This window comes from Artemia franciscana, chromosome 20, assembly GCF_032884065.1.
Source record: "Artemia franciscana chromosome 20, ASM3288406v1, whole genome shotgun sequence".
NCBI classification, from domain to species: Eukaryota; Metazoa; Arthropoda; class Branchiopoda; order Anostraca; family Artemiidae; genus Artemia; species Artemia franciscana.
Window position 1 is genome coordinate 37,036,044 of NC_088882.1, and position 25,462 is coordinate 37,061,505.

Sequence of the window (25,462 nt, forward strand, 5' to 3'; positions counted from 1 at the left end):
GTGACACAATGACACATTCAGTCGAAATGATGACAATCGACGCAAATGACACATTTTTCGATAAAAAATGACACAATCGACGAAAATGACACATTTTTCAAAAAAAATGACACAATTTTGTCATCCAAGTCATGTTTTTTAAATGATAATAAAAGAAAAGTAAAATTTCAGTTTTCTATCTCCAGGAAAGCTACAAATTAACGGAAGAGAATAGCACTATCTAAAGTGGCAGTAGTACACATACAGTGTGGAATAAAGAACAGATGCCATAACCACATTTAAAATTTAAACCACGAGAAGAAAGCAGCCGTAGGTGGAAATTTCAAATCAAAATGCACGTTGAATATCTGAACTTAATTGGCTGCTTAATTGAGTATGTGATGTAGCCAACTGGTACATACTTGAATAGTAAAAAGTAAACAGCGAACAGTTTACCAAATCTGTATGAATAAGCAGCAACTTTTAAGAGCCACATTTTTAAGAGTACAGGAGGGGTATCGCACCTTGGACAAGATTACAAATTTCCAGAGAAGTCTTTCCTTCATAATAATCCATCTGGCTTAAAAGGCACCAACAAATATGACAAAAATACTAGATTGAAGCTAGTTGAATGGCTTACATATTGAGTAAATAAACATAGCTTCAACATTTCTAACTGAACATATTTCTATTTTCAAACAAGATTACTTCATTCTAACCTTACCTTGTTTCACTTAAAAATGATGAAAAAGATCAACAAGATCAATTGCTTGAATTTGTAGTTCCAAAGTAGTGACACTCGCATTCACAAACTCCTTTCCAGCTCAAGGGCAACCATGAAGTCTATCATGAAGTATTTGGTCAAAACTGAGATCTTAGAGAATGATGATGCTTTTGTCATAACCATGATCTCAGGTTGTTTCAAGGAAATCTCCGAGATTTCTTTTGGTCCAAATACCGAAATACAAGTGCTGAAATATAAGGATGTGATACCCTCGAATGATCTCAAACAGTTTAGGTTGAACTGCCTGAGCTTCCTTGTAGAAGTTTTCAAACAAACGAGGAAATGAACTGATTATTCTGATCCCACTTTAAAAGCTCTGGCTTGTTTAGACCCAGTGACTGCTTTGAGCGGAAAAGTTGGCACTCTAGTGGGACTGACTGGTCGGTTCAGCAGCTTACTTGGGAAACATGAAGGTGAAGTGGAAATGTCAAGGAATGTAATAGAGACTCAGTGGATCTTGATGAGTGAGCACAGGGATGAGATTATCAGAACCATGGGAACTGAAATGTCTCCTTCGATCTTTTGGAAGACGTTATTGAATGCAAAAGATGCTCAAGGCAAGCCACAGTTCGAAGAGCTGTCCCTTTTCATGCTAAATCTGTGTACTCTTCCGCATTCCAGTGCAGCTGCAGAACGTCAATTTTCAGTTCTATCAAATATAAAAACGAAACTCAGGAACAGTCTACTTCTCGACACGAAAGACTCACTGATGCATGCAAAGCAGCTGGTCTCTCGTACCTCAGGAACCGTGCGCGACTGGGATATTCGTGCGCAATATAGCCAGGGTCGAATATACTTGAAGTTCTGGGGAGGCGGGTCTGTGTGTGAGAGGTTACCAAGTTGTTCGGTGCTTATATATCTGATATTCATCTTTAATTTTTAGTACAAATATGCAATTAATTTTGGCTTACATTTTTCCTCGGCCTCTAGGTCCATTAAAAGTACGATTTTAACAATTAAGATAGGAAGACGGCTTAGTAGTATTGTTGGTTCAAGCTAAGCTTCAATGAGGGCACAATGAACCACAGACAAGTTGATAGACAGACAGTTGGAACTGTTTTTTCTGGGAACTAAGTTCCGATGACCGAGTCAAAGTGACATACTGTACAAGAGAAGAATAGTAGGCGAACAAGCATGTTAAAACAAAAGAAATTGTGTTCAGGCGTTATACTTCATTTTTACGAATTTCTTCTCGATTGAATCCAGGTCTCGGACAAGTTTTATGCTCGCAAAATAAAAACTCAAACGCCTTTACTGTGGTCTTATATTTTTCCCCTTTCGAAGGTGTCAACTAAAGCTTAGCCGATTACGATTACGACGTCATGCGAAAAGTCTTTAATTTACTGTCGGATTTGATTGTCTCTAAAACTTTTATAAATGTAAGCTTGCCGCGTTAGCCGCCCAGACACTAATTCACAATGTGTAGCATTAATTTAATCGAATGTTCCTATTACTTTCATGACGTCATAAAAACGTCTTGATCCCAAGATAATAGTTAAAGGCTAAGTTTACTCCTTTTTGAACTGATTTGGAAAAGATTATATATTCAAAACTCTAAATAAAGATTTGGTAATTAAATTTGATACCACCTGCAGCAAAAAATGACACATTTTGTGACACATTATGGAATCCGAGATGACACAAAAAGCACATTTTCGGAAAAAATATGACACACTCCTTAAAAAATTTGGCAGCCCTGAGTTCCAGGTAAGCTAGGACGATGGAATTTGGCAGGCGTATCAAGGACCGGACCAGATTAAATCAGAAATAGTCGTTTTACCGATTTTACCACCTGGGTTAATTCGGAAAAAAATAGAAAAAAAGAAGTATTTTTAACTTACGAAATTTGATGTTTGGAAGGATATCGTGTCTCAGAGCTCTTATTTTAAATCCCAACCGGATCCTGTGACATTAGGGGGAGTTTGGGGGGGGGGTCCTAAAATCTCGGAAAACGCTTAGAGTGGAGGGATCGGGATAAAACTTGATGGGAAAAATAATTATAAGTCCTAGATACGTGATTGACATAACCGGAACGGATCCGCTCTCTTTGGGGGAGTGGGGGGGTCAATTCTGAAAATTAGAAAAATGAGGTATTTTTAACTTACGAAGAAGTGATCGGATCTTACGAATAAATTTTGATGTTTGGAAGGATATCATGGCTCAGAGCTCTTATTTTAAGGCCCGACCGGATCCGGTGAAGGGGAAGTTGTGGGGGGGGACTGGAGCCTAAAATCTTAGAAAACGCTTAGAGTGGAGGGATCGGGATGAAACATGTTGGGAAAAATAAGCACAAGTCCTAGATACGGGATTGACATAACTGGAAAGGGTCAACTCTCTTTCGGGGAGTTGGGTGGAGGGTTAATTAAAAAAATAGGAAAAAATGAGGTATTTTTAACTTACGAAAGAGTAATCGTATCTTAATGAAATTTCATATTTAAAAGGACCTCGAACCTCAGATCTCATATTTGAAATCCCGACCGGATCCAGTGTCGGGGGGGGGGGGTCCGAAAATCTTGTCTTTGGCCGTATTAGTCTGTCCCATTTCGGGGAAAAGAGCTACCATTGCAAAAAGTACGAAAAAATTCTACATTACACCATGTTGCCAAATAAAATTTATTTGAATTGAGATTCATTCATTCCCGAACCTGATCCAGCAGTGCATAGGCGTTGGCTTGGGCAAAGATGACCATTAGTTGGAACCTTGACAAACCCACCCACAGAGGCAGAGTGGATTTGTGTCAATTATTATGTTGTAAGACCATTCAGTAAAACTAGAGGGTTTTCTTCCCAAATTTAGCCCTGAGCAGGGAGAGCTGAAGCCAAGTGAGAATAGAGACGTTTTAGGGACATTCTCAATAGAGGGTTTTATTCTCAATGGAGATGACTTTGTCGGTTATAAGGACATGACTGCGCGAAACATAATTCATTTTGGTGGCCTTATTTGGGTAGCAAAGGAGGAGCCACAGAACCTATCTGGTACTGAGGCTATGGTACTCCAGCATTGCAATAAATATTACATCTAGTATCACTTTGAGTGGAATCACTCAAAAGGCAATATGAAAAATAGCTTGGGGTTCATGACACCACTTTTGAAATTATGCTCATAAATAAACCTTTGCTTTTGTAGAATAAACCATGGTTCCATTCTCCAAGGTTAAAAAGATATAAAAAAAACTTTCTCTTATTAATAAAAAGCTCCTGTACTTCCTTGGACAAATTCTCTTACATAGGAAGCAAATATCTACTTTCCACGTGTTATCTATCTATCTATCTATCTATATATATATATATATATATATATATATATATATATATATATATATATATATATATATATATATACACATATATATATATATATATATATATATATATATATATATATATATATATATATAAATAATTTGTTTGTGTGTTGTGTGTTGACTGACGTCATGCATGTTTGTCGACTGACGTCATTATAAGGATTGAGCATTATGCCGTGATGAAGTTGTTTGTCGACTCACGTCATGTTTTTCGACTGGCGAATAACATATAAATTATATATATATATATATATATATATATATATATATATATATATATATATATATATATATATATATATATATATATATATATATATATATATATATATATATATATATATATATATATATATATATATATATATATATATATATATATATATATATATATTCACAGGTGGGACACAGGGACAAAACTACAATGGCGTGTAACTAATATGGCGCGTATCGACTTACGCAGACGGGGGGCTTGGGGGGAGGGGCGCGAAGCGCCCCCACCAGCTAGGTGTTGGGGTGGCGCGTAGCGCCACCCCAACAGCTAGTATATAAAAATAAGTTGTATGTTTATGTGTTTGTAAGCATATGACGTCATTATAAGTATATAAGGCTTTGTATATGGCGTCATTATAAGAATATAAGGGGGCGATTAGGGGGCGAAGAGAAATTTCAGTATAAATCCTACAATGGCAGAAGAAACAGCCGAGGAGCGGCTCAAAGAGTTAATGCCAAAAGGCTTGCGGCTAAAAGAGAAAGTAAGAAAAGAAAGCGTGCCGAGGAATATATCTATCTATATTATATATATATATATATATATATATATATATATATATATATATATATATATATATATATATATATATATATTGTGAAATATAACGCGCTATATTAGTTACGTGCCATGGTAGTTGTGTTCCTGTGTTCCATCTGTGAATATATATATATATATATATATATATATATATATATATATATATATATATATATATTATATAGTTGGAGGGTCGAAACTTTCGGGGGGTTAAGATTTTCCTACGAAACTTTCATGGGCACTTACTCGGAGAATTCCGCATCGAATGAGTCTTCGTACACCCAGATCCGATGTCGGATGTGACCTGTAGGCGTCTAGGAAAAAAAAGTAAATGAATTTTAAGTGGCTATGCGTGGTTTCTGGAAAACAGGGAAGGAGTTATCGGATCAAGCTGAAATTTCGCGGATAAGCTCCTGGGCCCTAGGGGACCTTAACTTGTGGATTTCAGCCCGATCGGACAACGTTAAAGGGGGGCTTGGGTTGACAGGTCGAAACTTTCGGCCAGATTTTCCCCATGAAGAAAAAGTTGGAGGGGGATGAAATTTTGCAGGTTTCTTAGTTGGAGCTCGGGCTACGAAATACATCCCTCCCCATCCGTCTGCGACCACTGGAACCGAAGATCGCTTAACATTGTCGTGTGTCGCCTCTTTATAGAGGCACGAGTGTGCCTCCTTGATAATTACTATATCTAAGAATAATTTAACTGTCATTTCTAATTTTATACACCTGAATAACACTTTTATTCTTCAATAATTTTTAGTAACATACTTAAAACCGTTAAAAACGTGCAATATTATCCTTTTTTGATAAAATAAGTTTTGAAGAAAAAATAGAAAGAACTAAATGGAACTTAGCTCATCAGAAAATTCGTTTTTTTTTCATTATTTCTATTCAAGCATTGATAAAAAATTTGCATATCGGCTTTTTTCATATTAAGTAAAAAAGTGTTTTTCAAATGAAAATAAAGAGCAACATTCAAAGTTATTACAAAGATAATCTTCCGCAGATGAGGGCTGGGTCGCCATTTGCGGTATAGCAGGGGAGACAGCTGCCTCTAATAGAATTAGGTAAGCCCCCCGACCCCAGTTTACGCCCCCCCCCCAGCTGAAATTCAGTTTGCCCAAAAATATTATTAAAACTAAGATAAGTCTGCCAAATTCAAGCATCCACATAAACTAGTCAGTTTTCTTTAGTATATATTTATCTTTATGGTACTATATGACTCTTTTTCAGTTTTCACTGTCATTTTTACTTAATTTGGTAAAATTTGCCTCCCCTCTTCCAGGATTAAGACGAAATTATGCCGCTGTATGAGGAGATGGGGATCATCAATCCCATCTCTTTAAGCTAAAGTTTTATAGGGCAGAAAAAAGGCATCGAGTGGTGTGTTCACTTTATTGGTAAGTCAATTATATGAACTACAAAAAATTTACCAATTTTGTTTCAGAGCTATTCGAATAGTCCATTTAGGTATATATAAAAATTACCAACCTAAAGGACTAGCTTACCATAGGCCCATGAGTCAATGCCTGTTCAGCTTTAAGATTCTGCCACAGGACAATTTAAATCTCAAAATAGTTTTGGTATCAAGTAACTCAAACAGCGGGTTCAACTGGGAAATTATTCAATGTCATATGCTGGCTGAGATTTCAGTCCTCTACCAAGGTAGTATCATCTGACAAAATCCTTGAGCTTTACGTTTAAATTGTCTGCCATAGCAACCTAATGGGCCTTTCAGACCAAAGATTTGGGTTCTGAAAATTTGGTTGCACAAAGAATTTATGATTGGAAGAATATGCAACTGACTTCTGTTTAAAAAATTTGAAATGAAAATCAGTTGCAATGGTCCAACAATGTTTTGAATATTTTTATTAATGATCCTCCAGAAGCTATAAGGAAAAAGATGAGCTTTTATGCTGACGATTAAAAAGCTCATCTCATGCAACTGACTTCTGTTTAAAACATTTGAACTGAAAATCGGTTGCAAGGGTCCAACAATGTTTTCAATATTTTTATTATTGATCCTCCAGAATCTATAAGAGAAAAGATGAGTTCTTATGCTGATGATTCAAAGCTCATTAGATCTGCAGAGTCATCAGTTGCAAGAGCTTTTTTACAGAAGTCATGGAACTGACTTCTGTTTAAAACATTTGAACTGAAAATCAGTTGCAAGGGTCCAACAATGTTTTCAATATTTTTATTAATGATCCTCCAGAAGCTATAAAAAAAAGATGAGTTTATATGCTGATGATTCAAAGCTCATTAGATCTGCAGTCATCAGTTGCAAGAGCTTCCTTACAGAAGTCATGCAACTGACTTCTGTTTAAAACATTTGAACTGAAAATCAGTTGCAAGGGTCCAACAATGTTTTCAATATTTTTATTAATGATCCTCCAGAAGCTATAAGAAAAAAGATGAGCTTTTATGCTGATGATCCAAAGCCCATTAGATCTGCAGAGTCATTAGTTGCAAGAACTTTTTTACAGAAGTCATGCAACTGACTTCTCCTCCAGAAGCTTTTATGATTTCTCTGAGCTTTTATGCTGACGATTCAAAACTCATTGGATCTGCAGAGTCCTCAGTTGCAAGAGCTTCCTTACAGAAGTCATGCAACTGACTTCTGTTTAAAACATTTGAACTGAAAATCAGTTGCAAGGGTCCAACAATGTTTTCAATATTTTTATTAATGATCCTCCAGAAGCTATAAAAAAAAGATGAGTTTATATGCTGATGATTCAAAGCTCATTGGATCTGCAGTCATCAGTTGCAAGAGCTTCCTTACAGAAGTCATGCAACTGACTTCTGTTTAAAACATTTGAACTGAAAATCAGTTACAAGGGTCCAACAATGTTTTCAATATTTTTATTAATGATCCTCCAGAAGCTATAAGAAAAAAGACGAGCTTTTATGCTGATGATTCAAAGCCCATTAGATCTGCAGAGTCATTAGTTGCAAGAACTTTTTTACAGAAGTCATGCAACTGACTTCTGTTTAAAACATTTGAACTGAAAATCAATTGTAAGGGTCCAACAATGTTTTCGATATTTTTATTAATGATCCTCCAGAAGCTATAAGAAAAAAGATGAGTTTATATGCTGATGATTCATAGTTCATTAGATCTGCAGTCATCAGTGGCAAGAGTTTCCTTATAGAAGTCATGCAACTGACTTCTGTTTAAAATATTTGAACTGAAAATCAGATGCAAGGGTCCAACAATGTTTTCAATAAATTTATTTCTTATCCTCCAGAAGCTATAAGATGCTGATGATTCAAAGCTCATTCGATCTGCTGAGTCATCAGTTACAAGAGCTTTCTTACAGGAACACCTATATTGGCTCTCACTTTGGGCACACAAGTAGAAACTTGAATTTAACATTTAAAATGCAAGTCAGAACACTTTGGGAGATAGAATGTAAGATGACAGCACCATATGCTTAGGGAGGATGGCTAAAGACAATTGATTGACTCTACAAGCTGGGAGAGGTTTAGGAATTGATTGGAAATTACGCCACTGTATTAGGGGAAGGGGATCATCACTCCCAACTCTTTAAGCTAAAGTTTCATAGGGCTATGCTGAAAGAATTTATGATTGGAACAATATACAACTGACTTCTGTTTTACATTCCCCTTTAAATATCATGAAAGTTTCAATTATACCCTTTAGCCATTCTAAACATATTGCAGATCCGTCCTTCGGACGACCTGGATTTATATAATATCTTACGATTTAGTTCACCACCTCCCTCAAAATTTCATGGAAGCTTTAAGCTAGTACACTTAGACGTTTCCAAGACATTGTATATACTTTTTTTTTGAAGACATAGATCCGTATAGTGTCTTTTCACTTAATTCAACGTCCTACTTAATTTCCCCAGAAAGTTTCAACGCGAAACCCGTACCTGTTCCTGAGATGTTGCTGCTACACATTATTGATAAGTTTCGGTTACAATAGTTGCTCCTTACTTACAATCATTGAACTGTTTGATACGGTTTCAGTAAAACTGAAGCCGCGTCTTTTGCATTAGTCACAGCAATTGTAGATTCTAGAAGCTGCCATGTATCCAACACAATAGGTTTTCATTCTAAAATAAAGGAACTCGTTTGGCCAAGAGAACCCCCAACTTGATATTATCCAAAGGGGGTTGGTTATTAGATCCCTTTGTTTCTGTTATTTCGAAGTTTGAGTTAAGCTAAACAGTATATCTCTCATCAGTACAACTTCATAATTATTAATCAATGCCAAGCAAAAGTTTGAAGACTAGTAAGATCAACAGCCCATGAAAGATAAATAAGGAGCCAAAGAGAAACGCATATCTCAAGAAACGGACTATGGTGGAGAATTTCCAATGGCAAACATCCACTGTTTCCCTGGGATAATACACATTATTTCAATTTTTAAAAGAGAAGGGGGTGAGGAAAATAAAAATATTCTTATGAGGGGACAAGATTGAAGAATTAAATTTTTTCCGTATTTTCATTAAATTGTCTTAATTTTGTTGCACATTTCATAATTTTTTTTAAGTCTTTAGCAGTCTTTTGGACGAGGTCCAAAACACAAAGCATTTTTTTTAGACGTTTCCTTGGAACATGTTGGAACATGAAGGATATAAAGCCGATTAATTGTTTGGATTCAAAAGTATTCTTGAAAAGATAACACTTAATACCTTGTTCAAGTTCAACCGGAACTTCAACAAGGAACTTCAACCGTTAGCTTCTAGCATCCATCTACAACGCCACAGCCCTTCAAGATCTGCTTTACATTGCTCCTTTCTGAAAATTTTTTACACTTACAGATAAAAAGCACCTACGATCAATCTTCTTCAGATTTGCTAGGTATCTTTTACATTTGCCTAATTGGATTAGAAACTGTAAAATTAACTATTCGTATAGGCTTGCAGATACAAATATTAGTATTAATAAATAGTTCATATAATAAATAAATATTTTTTAGGAACATTTTTAGGAACTTCATCTTTAAACAAATTAGCACGCAAAAAGTTCCACGAACAAAAATTAACACGGAACAAGCACAATGAACAAAATCAGTTCCTGTCAGTTCTTTTTTGAGACGTTTCCTCGTTCTTATAAAATTACCCAAAGTGTCTTTTACTTTTTTTATAAGTATGAGGATGACGCTACAATAAACACATAAATGGAGGGCTGGAAAACTCAAGATTACTGATTAGATAGATAGTCAACAATTCTTTCCTCGAGGTTCCATTTAAATAGCCACCACACCGATGTATACTGTTGAATGTTCAAAATATACCGGTGTCATCCTGATCGAACTACAGCTTATGAGAGAAAAAAGAATCCTCATTGCAATAATTACTAATCAATTGATGCGAAAAAAAACTAGTCTTTCAACTAATTAAGAAAAGACGAAAAAATATTAGTATTTATACAAGGCAAACTTAAGAATTCGAAATATGTAGAATCCAACCTTAGTTTTTTCTTACTTTAAAATCATTTCTGATGACGCGGTTTTTTCACATCCGATTGTGCAATCAGGAAGAAACAGAAAACAGAAGTTATCTATAGAAAACAAACCAAAGATTCCCCGAAGAAGCTACGTCAACCCTCTGCCACCCTTCCTATCCTCAAAGCCCGAACTGTATGTGACGCAGTTGCGGTTCTCGCCTCTCTCACGCCCCAGGGCAGGATCCCCAATCCCCTGTCTCCCAGAAGATTTCCAGGTAAAAATTTTACAGAATCTTCAGTGCCTTCAATTTATTATTTTAATTATTTAATTATTATTCCTTATTTTAATTTGGCTATTTTAATTTTTATTTTTATTTATTTTTTATTAATTAATGAATATTTTATTAGTTATTTCTAGTCTTTAGCACATACACACTCTCTTCGACCCAAATGCCGTTCTGGTATTAGGGAATTCTTAAAAAATAGCTGAAGTCTTTAGTTCTCAAATTTAGCTTTTTACACCCGAGCTTTTTACATCGAATTAAATATTCTCCTACCAAGCACAGGGTGCACAACCTGTTCATTTTCCAAGGACAGGGGGGACGGATATCGATTGATAAAAAAGTTTTTGTTCACAGTGAAGTGTCATACGTACCCCAATTGCAACAAGTTTTTTTTTATCTTTTATTGGGAGAAGAAGGGGCTAATACCCTCTTATCACCTTTTAGGCCCTTATGCTAATCGATGCAGGAATGCAAGAAGCATTCATCCATATAACTCTGTGTCTAAGATTTAAAATTCTACCAGTCGGGAAGCATCTTTCGTCACAATACTTATCCTCTGCGCTTAAAACTCGCGTTTACACGTATCTATTGTTGGATTTCCATGCCTAAAGCAAGCACATAGCCAACAGTGTTTCTGTTTCTACTGATTTTTCGGGAGATCAAGGGAATCCCCAACCTATTTCCTTATCGAGGGGTTGCCGATTCTCAGAAATCATGTACACCAGGTGCACGGGCCAAGCGTCACGGAAATGCACCAAGAGTGGCGAAACTGTCTCAAGCGCGGTGGAACTATACAACACAACTGGCGCATTAGGATTTACACCAGGTGGAGGGAAGTCGACTACGCCTCACTCCCGACAAAAGAAAATAACATAACGGAACTATTTTCGATGCAAAATCGGCAGATGGCTCTCGAGCAAAGCCGTCGAAAGATTTTCTACCAAAAATCGCTAAGGTTTAACAGAACAAAAGTTGAGATGCCCAGGCACACATGTTTAGGCCACTAAATCCTGTTGGACCTGCATGCAAAAGGCGCTTAAACACATCAAATTAATCAAATCGGTTTCAGGAGGTTGATATCAATTATAGGTGAGAAAACAACCAAAAGAGTTAAGAAAAATTACTGTCCGAAACTTTCATGATAAAATGTATACTTCAATTCCACTGGTTAATTTTTTTTATGTGTATTCTTCATCCAATCACAATGTTCAGAGAAGGAAGGTTTCCATCTTTTCATCCGTTTTTACCCGCATTTGCAATGTCAAATTTTTAGCCAGCAAAAGAACTCAAACATCAGATTATTCCGTTTATAAGAAGTCCTAATCCAGCAAGAACAACAAAAAATCCTTCGATTACAACATATTTTTTTATATTTAAACTTCCCTTTCCTCCGTGGACTGTCTCTTCACCACAGAAAAAACAATCCATCCGTTTATGGTAGCGATTTTACAGTCTCTTGGAGGAACAATGACAAAATGCCTTCCAAATTGAATCAAGATTTAATCTCATACTCTAGCTTTTATTTTCTAGAAAAGTTGGTCTTCCCTTTTTATTTGGCTTTCTTTTAGTGATCAGAATACCTGGCAAAAGATCAAACAGATAAAAGACACAGCTTTTCCCCCTTTTTGTAAACTTGACCAGCAATCTATCAAAGTTCAATTCAGCTCATGTTCCATAGTGTCCTCAGCGATATGCTGGAACGAGCTATTAGAATCACTTTTTAACTCCCCTTTGGCGTCGCTAAATCACGAAGGGCTAGAGGACATTTTTTTTTTTTTTCATCATGATTGCTACTTTTGCCATGCCTTCTAAGGTGAGAACCGCCGGGAACCAGGATTTGGATAGGAATGTTTCTCATGAGTATTTTTGTGTATATTTTATTGGTTCCATATTTCCTGGGTGGCTGGGTTAGGCCCCCTCGTACCGTGCCAGCATCCATTAGGGATATCCCCACAAAACATTTGATCAAATACTCATATTGAAAACCGTGTAAATGGCCATCCTACAATTATTTTTTGATTCTTCCATCCTGAGATACATTTGCAGGTGTGCCTTTTTCTGGGAATTAAATAAAAAAAGAACAACTTTTTTCAACTGAAAGAAAGGAGTAACGTCGAAACTTAAAACGAACAGAACGACTCCTGAATCATAATGACCATTTAATTAGAATAATAAGCCTTTTTAAAATAGTAAAAAAAAAACTTCAGCGTAAATAGCGAGGTATTAAGGAGGGGGCGATTCCTCCTTATAAACGTAGTAATTTCTGTTCGTTTTAACTTTTAACGTTGCTCCATACTTTCAGATGAAAAAAAAATATGATCGTTTTTAAGTAATGCCGGGAAATTCGGGTCCCCTCCATAGAAAATTCCTTCCCCACGGATAGTTATTTCCTAATAAATACCCGCCACCAGGAAAATTCCTCCCAAATAATTCCATTGAAATTTCTTCTTAGCATAATTTCATTAGAAAAATAATTTAGTATCTTGTTGTTTTTAAAATCATGTGGAAAATCCCTACCTCTTCTTGGAAAATTCTTCCCACAAATGCCCCCCCAAGCGAAGTAGAAAGTTGCCCCCATAGAAAGTTTCGTCTGGAAAATCCCCCACTTTTACAGAAAGATACTCTAGACAATTGCAACCCGGTAAAAAATTTTCCCTGGACAGTTCTCCTTAACATCTCAGCATGTAAAACTGAGTCGGCAAAGAGAAAGTAAGACAAATAAAAAGAATTGCAATAGAAATTCTGTCAAATTCTCCCCATATAAAGTTTCCCTGAGAAAGTTCACTACTCCCGGAAACTTCCCTCCCCACAGAAATTATCCCCGTGGATAATCCCCATACCCCCCCCCCCGTCAGAAAATGTCTGTATACTCCCAAAAATAAATGCAATACGTAAACAGTGGGCAAATTTCATGAGTTAGAGATCTTTCCCCAGAGTCTGTGGAGGGTCATGTTATCCCCAAAGGCATAGTTACTGGGCTTTTTAACAGCACTGGACAACATGGCTATCTCAAAATTTTGAAGGAACGAATTTGACGAAAAGGGGGAGTGGTAGGGGGCTGGCTGCCATACAGTCTTTTCCGTCACTTAAAAAGAGCACTAGATCTTTAATTTCCGTTCAAATGAGTTCTTTCCCGATATTTTAGGAGTATTGGTTCGATGTGATCACCCCTGAGGAAAAAATGCAAAATTCAACATTTCTGCAGATAGGAGCTTGAAACTTCTAGGATAGTTCTCTGATACGCTGGATCTAATGGTGATATTTTCATTAAGATTCCTTTGCATTTTCGTTCCCCCCTTTTCCGAAAATTTGAAAAATTTTCTCAGGCTCGTAGCTTTTGATCAGTAACGGTAAACTTGATGAATCTTATATATTTGGAATTAGCATAATAAGCTAATTATTTTGATGTACCTCTGGATATCACAATTCTGTATTTAAGAGTTTCGGTTCTATTGAGCCGCATCGCTTCTTAATTACAGTTCATTACCACGAACTGTTCAAAAAATGCCAAAAAGTATCAATACTATGGGTTGGTCCTCGACGTTAATGTCGCATTTGAAGGATATAAGTAAAAAATTTAAATTAAAAAGAATTAATGTAGATAGCTTGATGTGAATCAATCTATTCGGATACTAACTGGTACTAGCGAACAACTCCGTCGCGGGCAGTTCAATTTTGATTGGATTTTATGCAAATCGCAGATATTTGCGAATAACTCGCTTTATCGTTTGTTAGGTATTTGATTTTAATTCTTTTAATTTGTGATCTTTTATTGAATTTTATTTAATTTTTTTGGTGTTTTTTTTTCATTGGTTTTGTTGTACTTTCTGGACTTGTTTTTTGGTTTTTTGTTTTTTCTTGATCTTATTAGTTTGTTTGCGCTGAAGAAGAGAGGCGATTATTCTCTCGAAATATTCGCTTTCTGTGTTTTCTTCAGTATTTTCACTTGGCATTTAAAAATCCCATTTTGATCTTTTTTTCTGTATGTTATGGCAGGCCAATGTGGTTTAAGAAAATATCTTCTGAAGCAACAACTTACGAATTAAAAAGTTCCTTTATTTTCCAGAGAATGACGGTCCTGCATCGCGTTTTTTTCTCCCCAGGAGTGACTGTATTGAACAAATAGATGTGGATTATTGAAAGAGGGTTCATTTTAATGAGTATTTAAAGAAATACTTCCCTTTTAAAGTAACAAAAGAGATCCTGCCACTGGATGTTGTGACATTCTAGCATTTTGGACAGTAAAACAGCCATCTTTACCCGAATAAGGTCACAATGTTACCGAGCAAAAACTCCCGGAGCTATTAAAAGTTTATTTATATTTCTTCGAGTCTCAGAGGACATGCTGGTGAACAGTATACCATTTTTTCTAAGGATAGAAGCGGTGACAAATATAACTGTTAGAACAGACCAACGATCCAATCAAACTATCAACTATAGAGTATCGATAATTGCACACCATCTGGTGCATAATCATTCTACCGTCAAAAAAAGTATTTCAGGCGGATGTTCTCGAAGTTTTCATAATATTTTATCTCGAAAAGTTATATTATACTATAAAAGTTATTCTGTATTTTAAAAAATTATATTACATTAAAAAATTATATATATTCAAACTATACATATTATATGAAAAAGCTGTATTATATTAAGTTATTTTATATTAAATGAGCTCCCATTCTGAAAGGGCTGTTCTGCAAAAGCTAAACTTTTGTATAAAGAGTGGGATTTAAGATGAGGGTAGTCCAAATACAGAAGAGAGAATAATGAGAGAATAACGAAAAGTTCAGCCTTAAGGAGACTCAGCCAAGAGTCTTGGCTGAACTTTTCGTTAAGAAGTAATGATGCCTAGGCTATTTTAAAAAATGGATTTTTAACCGATAAATTTTATTATAAGTGTGTTGTTGTTTATTATTTTCTTTGCTGAAGACGGCCCTTAGATATAGGGCCGAAATATTCAAATAGGTTTTGTTCGTTCACTGTCTTGGGAAAAAAGTCTTCATTATTCTCTCTTCTCTATTTGTATTATGGAAAAGCAGCGTGGTCTTCGTCATTATTTAGGATGGTAGTCTTCATGTTTAGAGTAACCCTGGATAAGGAATTAAAAAAGAACAGATTTAAATTGAAAAAGAGGTTTTTAAAGGTTACACTAAAACATACAACAAAAAGAAAGCAAAAGTTTGACTTTTTGAACTCAGTGCTTTTAAAACGACTCCTCAAACGCAAGGACAATTGGAAAGGGAGAAAAAGAATTTGTAGAATGCGTAAGGAACGGAAGAGATCATTGAGACCAAGCTGCTTTAAACAATGAAATCTTTAGTGCGAAAGTTTAAAAGCCAATCGCTAAATAAAACACTTGCAATTGCCCATCAACTACATCTGCTATACTCATAAATGCTTTCAGAAGAGCACTTAAAACTTTAATGAAAAGAGCAGGGGATTAAGGAGGGGGGCACTTTCTGTTCATGGTACTTATGTATTATTCAGTACACACTCGGGAAGTGCAATTAGGTTAATCATAATGAAATATACTAAATATGATACGTTAATAACAAAATTGTGATTAGAACGCATTATATTAAATACCGAACCTAACATAATTTAACCCAACCAAAATAAATTATCATAATTATGAGCATACAAATCTGAAAATTATATCGTTGATCTGCTATTCTAAATAGTTACCGTACGCATTCAAGCACTTATCATATTTAAGTGTTAGCTTAGTAATTCCATCGGGATGAAAATCTGTCACCTCTGCATTGAACTAGCTAGTGACCGCACTATCTCACAACTCCTCGCTACAACCATAGCGCTAAACCGTTGATAAAAGTGACCGTAACCGTGAATGAAACATACATGAGTCCTAAGAGGATAAGACAACAGAGCAGTCAAAGCTATGTATCCATAGAAATTCATGGGACAAAGCCATTAAACTGGATAAGATTCTATGGCCAGGAATCCAAAAATAACCATTTTCAGGGATACAAAAGGGCTGTTGCGGGTTCAATTCATGAAATCGCGTACAATGAGCCAAATTACTTTAGTGCAATGCAATTAACCTAAAAATTAAACGGAAGAAGGTTAAACTTTAATTCATACGCTGAGGGGTAGGAAAATTTCAATGAGAGAATATAAAAATTCTTCTTCTAAAAACGTACACGATGATCCTTACAATTTGCAATTTGACTTGTTATTAGGAAGGTGTATTATGAATGATAAAAAAGAAATAACTGGCGATAAGGAGACAATTACCATATATATTCTGGTTTGAATATTAAGTAATTGTACGACAGCGCTTGACATCGCACTGCTAAGAAAATCAGACCATCTGGAACAGCTTAAAGACACTTTCAGACACGCTCGTTAAAGCCTAGAGTTGACACCCGTTACATATAATATTTTCTTGCATACAATTGCACCCTACCAATGGCGAGTTTTATGAAAGGTTGGTCAAAATTATAAATAAAATGAAAATTAAACACATCAGCAGCCCCAATTATGTCCAGCAATGTCCAAAAACAATTCAGCAATCCGTCTTGTAGCCTGATCATGGTTCCAAATTTCAGTCACAGTAGCTAAAAAAAATATGAAGAACGGGGATAAGAAACAATTACCATTATTTACTGGCTTGAGAATGGCGTAATTGCATGACAGGGTTTGACCTCACACTGAACAGACCATCTGGAACAGCTTAAAGACACTTTCAGACACGCTCGTTAAAGCCTAGAGTTGACATCCGTTAAATATAATATTTTCTTGTATACAATTGCACCCTACCAATGGCGAGTTTTATGAAAGGTTAAAAAAAAAATGAAGAACGGGGATAAGAAACAATTACCATTATTTACTGGCTTGAGAATGGCGTAATTGCATGACATGGTTTGACCTCACACTGCTAAGACATTCAGGAACCATCTGGGACAGCTTAAAGAGGACATGTTCAAGCGCCCACACCATCAATTATTATCTTTCCCGACATGTAAAGAGCTGGTTCGGTTTCCAGCACTTTGGTGGGAAATAACGGAAACAATAACAATAACAGGTAAACAATAACAATAACAATACAGTAAACAATAACAGTAACAATAAACAATAACAGGTATCTTACAATAACGGAAAGATAGTAGGCTGACTCGAGGCAAGCTGCTTTTGTTATGCTGATCCATATTCTAAGCTAGTGCATAAATTTAATAAATGCTTAAAAGTATGTGGTCACTATGGTGAAAAGAGGAGCAAAGATGTAGTTTTCAGACTAATATAACAATACATCCTTTCATTTAATTTTTTTAATAGCCAGCCGAGGGTTAACTTCTCGTATCATTCAGTTAGGCTCTTTATTATCAATAAAGTACGTAATATTATAAAATATTAGCATCACATGATTAATTCATGATTCATTAGTTCTTACATACTACATACAGTACATACATTAGTACATTTATGCACAGTACATGATTCATTCAGAGACCAAAACTATAACATGGACAACTGAAAATCAAATACTAAAAAACCAAACCAATGAAGAGCCTTTTGACAACATGAATGAAAAAAAAAAAAAGTTCAGACCGTAATTGAAGCAAAACAACATTGAAATCGGGTTATCTGATGTTCTTTCTTACTTAGCTTTTTTTGAGTGGTCACAGTTAACTCGCCAGAAGATCAAAGGAAAAACGATTCCTCCTTTCTCTTTCCTATGAGTTTAACTTTCAGTCCATCAAAAGATTCATTCAGTTCACTTTCCACAGATTGACTTTCAAAGATACGCCTGGATGAAGAATGGGATATTAAAGAATTTAAAGTAACCCTAAAAGATGTAGACCTCTGATCTTGTGTTTATTTGAGAACAATATTTTTATTTTCTTGAACATAATTTGAACATATTTTGAATATATTTTTAGGAACTTCGGCCTACTGGTTTCACAAGAAGGTACAAATGTTGTCACATAAAACTACTACTACTACTACTAACAACTCACTGCAGCACCAAGCTACCTGAAGCTAACACAGCTACGCACGCTCCTCTATTCAAAGCCCCCTCTTAACACCCTAACAGGAAGTTCCCCTTTCCCTTAAACCTATCTCTACAACATCCTTCCACCCCAACCGCAGACGACCTGCTTTCCGTTTAGCACAAGACGGTTGGCCGAAAAGGAAAATTGTCATCCTTCATCCGGAGAACGTGGCCTATCCATCTAAACCTTTCTCCCACCATGGCCCTAAAAAGCAGGATTGGACCCCACTTTTCGTAGCCATATCAAACTTTCACATAAAACTTTTTTTCTAAAATATATTTAGAAATTAACGGTTCTCCAATTTTCAATTATTTTGTTTATTCGTTTCGTTGTTAATAATGATTGTTTATTTTAGTGCTCGACAACGATTTAGTAGTAAATATAGTAAGCCAACACTGTAATAAGGCTGGTCAGCTGACATATAAAAGAACCAACTCAGCGCAATACAACATGCCAACATGTCTAAAGATGTAGATGGCTCGTCAACGAGCTGGGCTCAGGACCCATGGGTAGACAAACTTCAGCCTAGTTTATTACAACGAGCAATATTAAAAGAGACCGATTCAATACTAGCTTACTATAAGGATTTAATTCAGTCCCTTTTTATTAACCCCATAAGGGGTGAGCTTGCACTTGTGGATTAGTATTCCTTGTGGTATATGCTCAAACTCCTAGCGTCTACAATGAAAAGTACCTTAATGAAAAGACACGCCTCATATAAACCCATTCAATCGAAACTTATGGTCAGGGCCGGATTCAAAGCTTTGACGCTTCTAGGCATTGTTTTGCCGCTCCGTTTTTGCGTGATTCTTGGGGAAAACCGCCCGAGGATAGTGGAAGCATTGACCATACGCAAGTGATGAGCCAAAAGTATTGAAAAACAGAGGTGATACTTAAATCTCAGCTGCCATTCTTGGGAAACATTTGACTGTTTAAAAGTGGCCACGGAATTCATGTGTTGTTTTAAAATCACTTTTCTGCGAATAAGCAACACGGTGGTGGAGTGAACCTGGCTTTTTGACGATAGGCCTATATCACATCATTCCAATTTCTGTTAAGAAAAAATAACTCAGTGAAAACCTATTACACCCACTGGCATTTTACACCCCTGAGCCCGGGAGCCTAGTTGGCCTATTGGTAAATCCTAGCTTGCCTATGGTGTTAGGGAAAAGGAATATACCTTTTCCAGACGCTTTTTCTTATCAAAGCAGCGTTGTTCAAGACTTTTAACCGTTCTTTGAAAACTACTGGGTTTCCATACCCCCTTTAGACACTGATTTTCAACAATAGGAATGGACTTACCATTGAGAGAATCAGCGACTCAGCTTGCTCTGCAGTTTCAAACTGTGCACGAGTTACCATCTCATTTAATGACAAAGTTACAAAGGTCTGAGTAAGCCTTAGGATGTTATATTTGTTTAAAGCCATCTGAATTTGTTTAATGAGGCCCATGTTCTTGTCTCTGGAAAAAAAGCATTAATTAAGATCGATTTTTGTTTATTTTCTTTTAGAAACGTTTTATGCAGTAAATATATCTCAGAAAGATATTTTTTATGTGACTTTCCACTTGGTGATCATGGCATTCAAGTTAGTTTATGTAAACTAGCGCATTAGTAGGTTGGCACCATTTAATCTGGCAGCCCTGCCTATTACAAAGATTTTAAGCCATTTCGAGGATGGTGATGGCCATCAAAACAATCTTTTGAGGTAAACAAATAACCAAAAGAAGCGTCTTATTTAATTTTTCAATTTGGTAGTCATGTTAGGATATGTACAGCAAGTTTGCAGTCTATTCAGCTGTAACGGAGTAATCTCGACTGGGATGATCCATTAGACGTTTTAGCCCTTTTTTAAGAAAAAGTTAGCCCTCAAACTTAGCCAGTACTATTAGTTAGTTCAATCTGTTAACTCCTCTTATTCTGTTTGCAAGATTTTATGAAATTCTCTTATAAAAACACGTGGTAGAATTTTTTTTTCTCCTTCGCCCACAGAAACATTTAAAAAAAAGCTTTGGATATGTAAACTAATACATTGAAAGGTGACGTAATGTAATAACTTCGAATATAGTTTTTAAAACGGAATCGATTTTTTTCTTTTTTACAGTGAATGCAAGTAGATATTCCGTTAATTCAATCTTCCTCCTATCGGATTTCCTTCTCCAGTTTTTTAGAAGCTTTTTTTTTTCAAAATGATTTATAGCATTTTTTTAATATACATCTGGAAAAGATGTAACATTAAAGATGTTTTGTTCAATATTTGAGGAGTCTTCGACTCCTTAGTCGAAGACTTGTTCTCCCCACACCTACAACACACCAAGCCTCTTCGGAACATGCATCATAAACTTTACACCATATATGCTACCCTTCTGCCGCGCATTGCACCTGTCACCTAGAGTAGACGATTCTTGAAACTCGACTTCCTACATACAATTGGTCTATAAATAACAATTCAAAACCTGGACCACCCTTTTTCTTTTTCTTTTTCTACACGTTGTTCTGTTCTCTCCTCTTAAAGCTTCCCTTCTGCTATCTAATATATTTTGAGGAGCAGTCGCCAGTTTATCCCTCGCTGAGTTTTATTTCAATTGCATTGGCGGTCTTCATGCATTTGGAAATCTATTAACTGAGGGCTCTAGCAACGACAGCACCCATGTTCGATTAGTTTCCGTCAAGCAAACTTAAATTTTGAAACAAAATTCATAAAAAAAATGTAAACGTAAAGAAGGCAGTAATTAGCTAAACATAAAAATGACAAAATTAGCCGAACTACATTAATTTTAGCTAATGGGTTCCACCAATTGGAAAAATACAGCCTTGCAACCGTGCTTGCAAAGCATGTGACACGCGAGAAAATAGCGTTCCTTAGCAGGGTTGCCAACTTGAAAACTTTTCGTGTAAAATGCACTCTTTTTTACCTCAGAGGGGACACGAAAGAGTGAAAATCACTGTTTTTGGGTGGTAGTTTTCATTCACCTTGAACGTCAGTAGTTGGCAACCCCTTTTTTGTTTAGAAATTCCTAATAGGTTCCTGAAACCGCAAGCAACAACACAAACAATAAAGTTCACAACCGGATTATCTTTTCTTTTTTTTAAGCTAGATATTTCAGGTCTAATGATGGATTAGAGTTTTAGCGCCAACGGCTCCAATACAAAACAAAGAAAAGGATAATCAGTTTTTTGCCAACTGGCTTTCTGCTGTTTCACAGCATCAACAACAGCAACAATCTTTCTAGCTATGTTGACTCCCTACAACACCCAAGATGCTATTTAAACTTAAAAAGAAATGTGTTTCTAGATAAAGGATTTTTTGTAAAAGTAATTGTAGATATAACCGAAAAGGAACAAGAATCAATTTCTTATATGACAGGGTCAGACCTTCTCCGAAAAACCTTCAATGACTGAAAAAGAATCGGGGGTCAATCTTCTAAAAAAAAACTTACTTTTATGAACGAGGTCCAAAACACAAAGTAATTTTTTTAGACGTTTCCTTGGAACATGTTGGAGCATGAAGGATATAAAGCCGATTAATTGTTTGGATTCAAAAGTATTCTTGAAAAGATAACACTTAATACCTCGTTCAAGTTCAACCGGAACTTCAACAAGGAACTTCAACCGTAAGCTTAAAAAACCGCAAGCATCCATCTAAATCGCCACAGCCCTTCAAGATCTGCTTTACATTGCTCCTTTCTGACAATTTTTTTACTTACACATAAAAAGCACCTACGATCAATCTTCTTCAGATTTGCTAGGTATCTTTTACATTTGCCTAATTGGATTAGAAACTGTAAAATTAACTATTTGTATAAGCTTGCAGATACAAATATTAGTATTAATAAATAGTTCATATAATAAATAAATATTTTTTTAGGAACATTTTTAGGAACTTCATCTTTAAACAAATTAGCACGCAAAAAGTTCCACGAACAAAAATTAACACGGAACAAGCACAATGAACAAAATCAGTTCCTGTCAGTTCTCTTTTGAGACGTTTCCTCGTTCTTATAAAATTACCCAAAGTGTCTTTTACTTTTTTTGTAAGTATGAGGATGACGCTACAATAAACACATAAATGGAGGGCTGGCAAACTCAAGATTACTGATTAGATAGATAGCCAACAATTCTTTCCTCGAGGTTCCACTTAAATAGCCACCACACCGATGTATACTGTTGAATGTTCAAAATATACCGGTGTCATCCTGATCGAACTACAGCTTATGAGAGAAAAAAGAATCGTCATTGCAATAATTATAAATAATTACTAATCAATTGATGCCCAAAAAACTAGTCTTTCAACTAATTAAGAAAAGACAAAAAAATATTAGTATTTATACAAGGCAAACTTAAGAATTCGAAATATGTAGAATCCAACCTTAGTTTTTTCTTACTTTAAAATTATTTCTGACGACGCGGTATTTTCACATCCGATTGCGCAATCAGGAAGAAACAGAAAACAGAAGTTATCTATAGAAAACAAACCAAAGATTCCCCGAAGAAGCTAAGTCAACCCTCTGCCACCCTTCCTATCCTCAAAGGCGGAACTGTCTGTGACGCAGTTGCGGTTCTCGCCTCTCTTACGCCCCAGGGCAGAATCCCCAATCCCCTGTCTCCCAGAAGATTTCCAGGTCAAAATTTTACAGAATTTTCAGTGCCTTCAATTTATTATTTTAATTATTTAATTATTATTCCTATTTTAATTTGACCGTTTTAATTATTATTTTTATTAATTAATGAATATTTTATTAGTTATTTCTACTTATTATCTGCAGCCTCTACTTTATTTGAATAAAATGAAATTTCAAAAATTAGATAGCTGTTATAATGGTTAGATTATTAACTTAAAATTTTGCGCCCCAAAGTTTCTGCGCCTGGGGTAAGTACCGTCTCAGTCCCTGCTCTAAAACTACCTCTAATGCACTGATATTAGTAGTTATTTTATGGATTCCTGCAGCTTAATCAAAAAGAAGGCCAATAATTTCAATTTGTGAATCTCAAGTTAAGGAGCTCATCTATTTCCAGAGGAGTTAATTTTTATTTATATCCTTGGAAAGTCCTTTCCTGACAGCCATTGTTTTCATTCCTCCACGTTTGAATAGATCCAATCCCCCTATCAGGCTAATATAAATCTGGGTGAAAAATATTTGTTATTCTTTGTAACCCTACAGCTAAATCAAACGTAACACAAAGAATTGCTATTTATAGAGAACAAACTAAGACACTCTTGATTTCGAGAAGAAGCTTAAAATTGCTTTTGCTATTTGAAAGCTATGTCTGTAGATCTAGCTTAGTTTACATAAAGCTGCTTTCGTAGAAAAAGTTAACTTGTGTAGTGTTTATACTTAACACCATTTCATTGACAAAAGCTTAGACCCATCAAATAATTTAAATTTGAAATTTTTTGTTTCAGATAAAGGTCTATACACCTTGAAATTAAATATACAGTATAAACAACGCTTTTGCAAAGTCTCCTGTGCTCTTTTCACATTGAAGTATAAAGGTATTAAAACAAATTTAACTAAACTAATTAGCAAAAATATTTTCGTCTACTTCTTTAATTGTTAGGAAAAACCAATGCATAATCTCCGTACAACTCTAGGCCCTATGGGCGCTGGGATCGAGCCCAAGGCCCTGTATTGCGAAGCAGAGACTGCTACCAAAGAGTAGTTACAGCATCACTCCTCTTTCCTTAAAAAATGTTTTTACGTCACAACTCATTGCAGCAAAGAGTCGCCTGAAGAGTACAAAGCGATGTCAGTTTCCTCCTCAAGGTTCACCACTCCTCGGATCAGATGGCCTCGCAATAGGTAGGTGTAATCTAGATCTGTAGCCTTCAGACACCGCTTTATCCATTGCACTGTCATAAGGACTGCTCTTCTTGATTATTAATTATAAAAGATTTTGCATATGTCAGAAAACGCGTTTTTATAATCTAACAGTATTAAACAATGGCTATGTAAAATACGCTGTACTAAAATAAGGCGTGTACTACACAAGTGACAGCTCGGATGGATCGAAAAATCAACAAAGTTGAATAGGATCATTATCCGATTAAAAAGGAGACAAAAAAAATTCATAAGTTTATTATTCCACAAACACTTTCGCGCTAGACAAAACCTATGAGGGTTTGCGGTTGCGTGAAATTTCACGTAACTACTTACCAATTAAACTAAGCTTAACTGAAACCTCAACTATTTAATCAAAATCTACTACAAATCAACCAAGAATAAATGAAATATAAACTATCTATATTAAAAATAGATAAATAAATGAATAACTGAATTAAAAATAATAATAGATAAATAAAAATATAAAAAGAAAAATAAATATAAAAATACAAAAAGATTTAGCCCTTTTGACCAAGGTGGTTCTTTTATCTCTGCCCAATGAGAAAAAAGCTATTATCTCATTAATTGCTTTTATATTTAATTTATGATTTGGCTTGACAGCTGTAGATGGCAGTGGTTATTCTTTTCTCTGAGGAACTTCCATTGAACTTATGTTGACATAGAGCACAGATATACAGAAAACCGCTGCAGTGCTGTGGATTGTGTTTAGCGGCAGAACGCAAGCGTCTCTTGTCGTTCATCCATGCAGTTTTCTGCAAGACTCATGCGTTGAAAAAATCCAAAGCATGCGGCTAAAACTCTGACAAATTACAGAAGAAAAGAGCATGGAGGCAATTAGAAGGAGCTGTTAAATTTCATCCAAAAATATATATAAAAAAAGTCATCCTGAATATAAATGATGCGGTTTAACATAGAAGGCTTGGGAGGAGACCTCGAGAGAGACCAATTTGCCAGGTAACCGTGGTGATCAGTGTAATGGACTGTTTTATCAGCAAGCTATCCCCTCAAAGTATAACCAAAG

The 25,462-nt window shown here is 35.7% G+C and overlaps 1 protein-coding gene across 1 annotated transcript in view; it reads right to left on the reverse strand.

The window, feature by feature from the left end:
* The window catches only part of LOC136040204 (COP9 signalosome complex subunit 3-like), a 254,721-nt gene that overhangs the window by 86,526 nt on the left and 142,733 nt on the right, over positions 1 to 25,462 (reverse strand). Inside the window, exon 6 of the mRNA XM_065724362.1 lies at positions 19,902 to 20,061. Within this exon, the coding sequence (XP_065580434.1) occupies positions 19,902 to 20,061 (160 nt within the window). The remainder of the gene's footprint in view (positions 1 to 19,901; positions 20,062 to 25,462) is intronic.